We start from the raw sequence: 906 nt of genomic DNA, 5'->3' as shown, positions 1-906 counted from the left end.
CACATTAATTAACACACACAAACACACACGCACAGACGCACACACATTAACACAGACACACACGCACACACACACACACACACATTAATTAACACACACATAAACAGACATACACACGCACACAAACACATTAACAGACACACAGACACACACACATTAAACACACACACACACACAGGTGCACACACGAAAATACACACTCACACAGCAATACTCGCGCGCACACACACATTAATACACTAACACACACGCACACACACACGCACACACACACGTGCGCACACACACATTAATACACGGACACACACACACACTCACCGATGTCCATGGCAAAAGTGACACGGTTGTCCACGTCGTCGGCCCAGACGTCTGCGGGCGGAGCTCTGAAGAAGGCGGGAAAAACTCCGCGGAGCAGCTGTGATTGACGAGCAACCTGCATGTTCCTCGTCACGGCGATGATCGGACACCGAGGACGATACCGAGATAATAAATGAGCAGACCTGTACGCACACACACATTAACACACACACAACGCATGAGGACGCAACGTATGTGTCTCTGTCTCAATCCTGCTCAACAGGAAGTACCACAGATGTGAGTGTGTACCTGCCNCGTGCACACACACACACACACACACACACACACAACGCATGAGGACGCAATGTATGTGTCTCTGTCTCAATCCTGCTCAACAGGAAGTACCACAGATGTGAGTGTGTACCTGCCGGAGGTGGTGAGGATGATGATGGCTCCAGCGCAGCATTTGAAGGACGACTCGACGGCTCCGATAGCCGTGACCTCTGTGGGGTCGGAGCTCAGAGGGGTCAAGCGGCGCAGCTCTTCAAACAGCTGCTGATGAAAGATGGCCGCCTCGGCCTCACGACAGATCTGAGACACACACACACA

General features: G+C 51.6%; 1 protein-coding gene across 1 annotated transcript in view; it reads right to left on the bottom strand.

Moving 5' to 3' along the window:
• Positions 1–906, bottom strand: part of LOC122331275 (pyruvate kinase PKM-like) — a 7,882-nt gene that overhangs the window by 679 nt on the left and 6,297 nt on the right. The window contains exons 9-10 of the mRNA XM_043228840.1: positions 722–888; positions 295–500 (exon numbers count right to left, since the gene is read on the bottom strand). Coding sequence (XP_043084775.1) covers positions 295–500; positions 722–888 — 373 coding nt within the window. The remainder of the gene's footprint in view (positions 1–294; positions 501–721; positions 889–906) is intronic.

This window comes from Puntigrus tetrazona, chromosome 25 (genome assembly GCF_018831695.1).
Source record: "Puntigrus tetrazona isolate hp1 chromosome 25, ASM1883169v1, whole genome shotgun sequence".
Lineage (NCBI taxonomy): Eukaryota > Metazoa > Chordata > Actinopteri > Cypriniformes > Cyprinidae > Puntigrus > Puntigrus tetrazona.
This window is presented reverse-complemented; position numbering and strand designations above follow the sequence as displayed.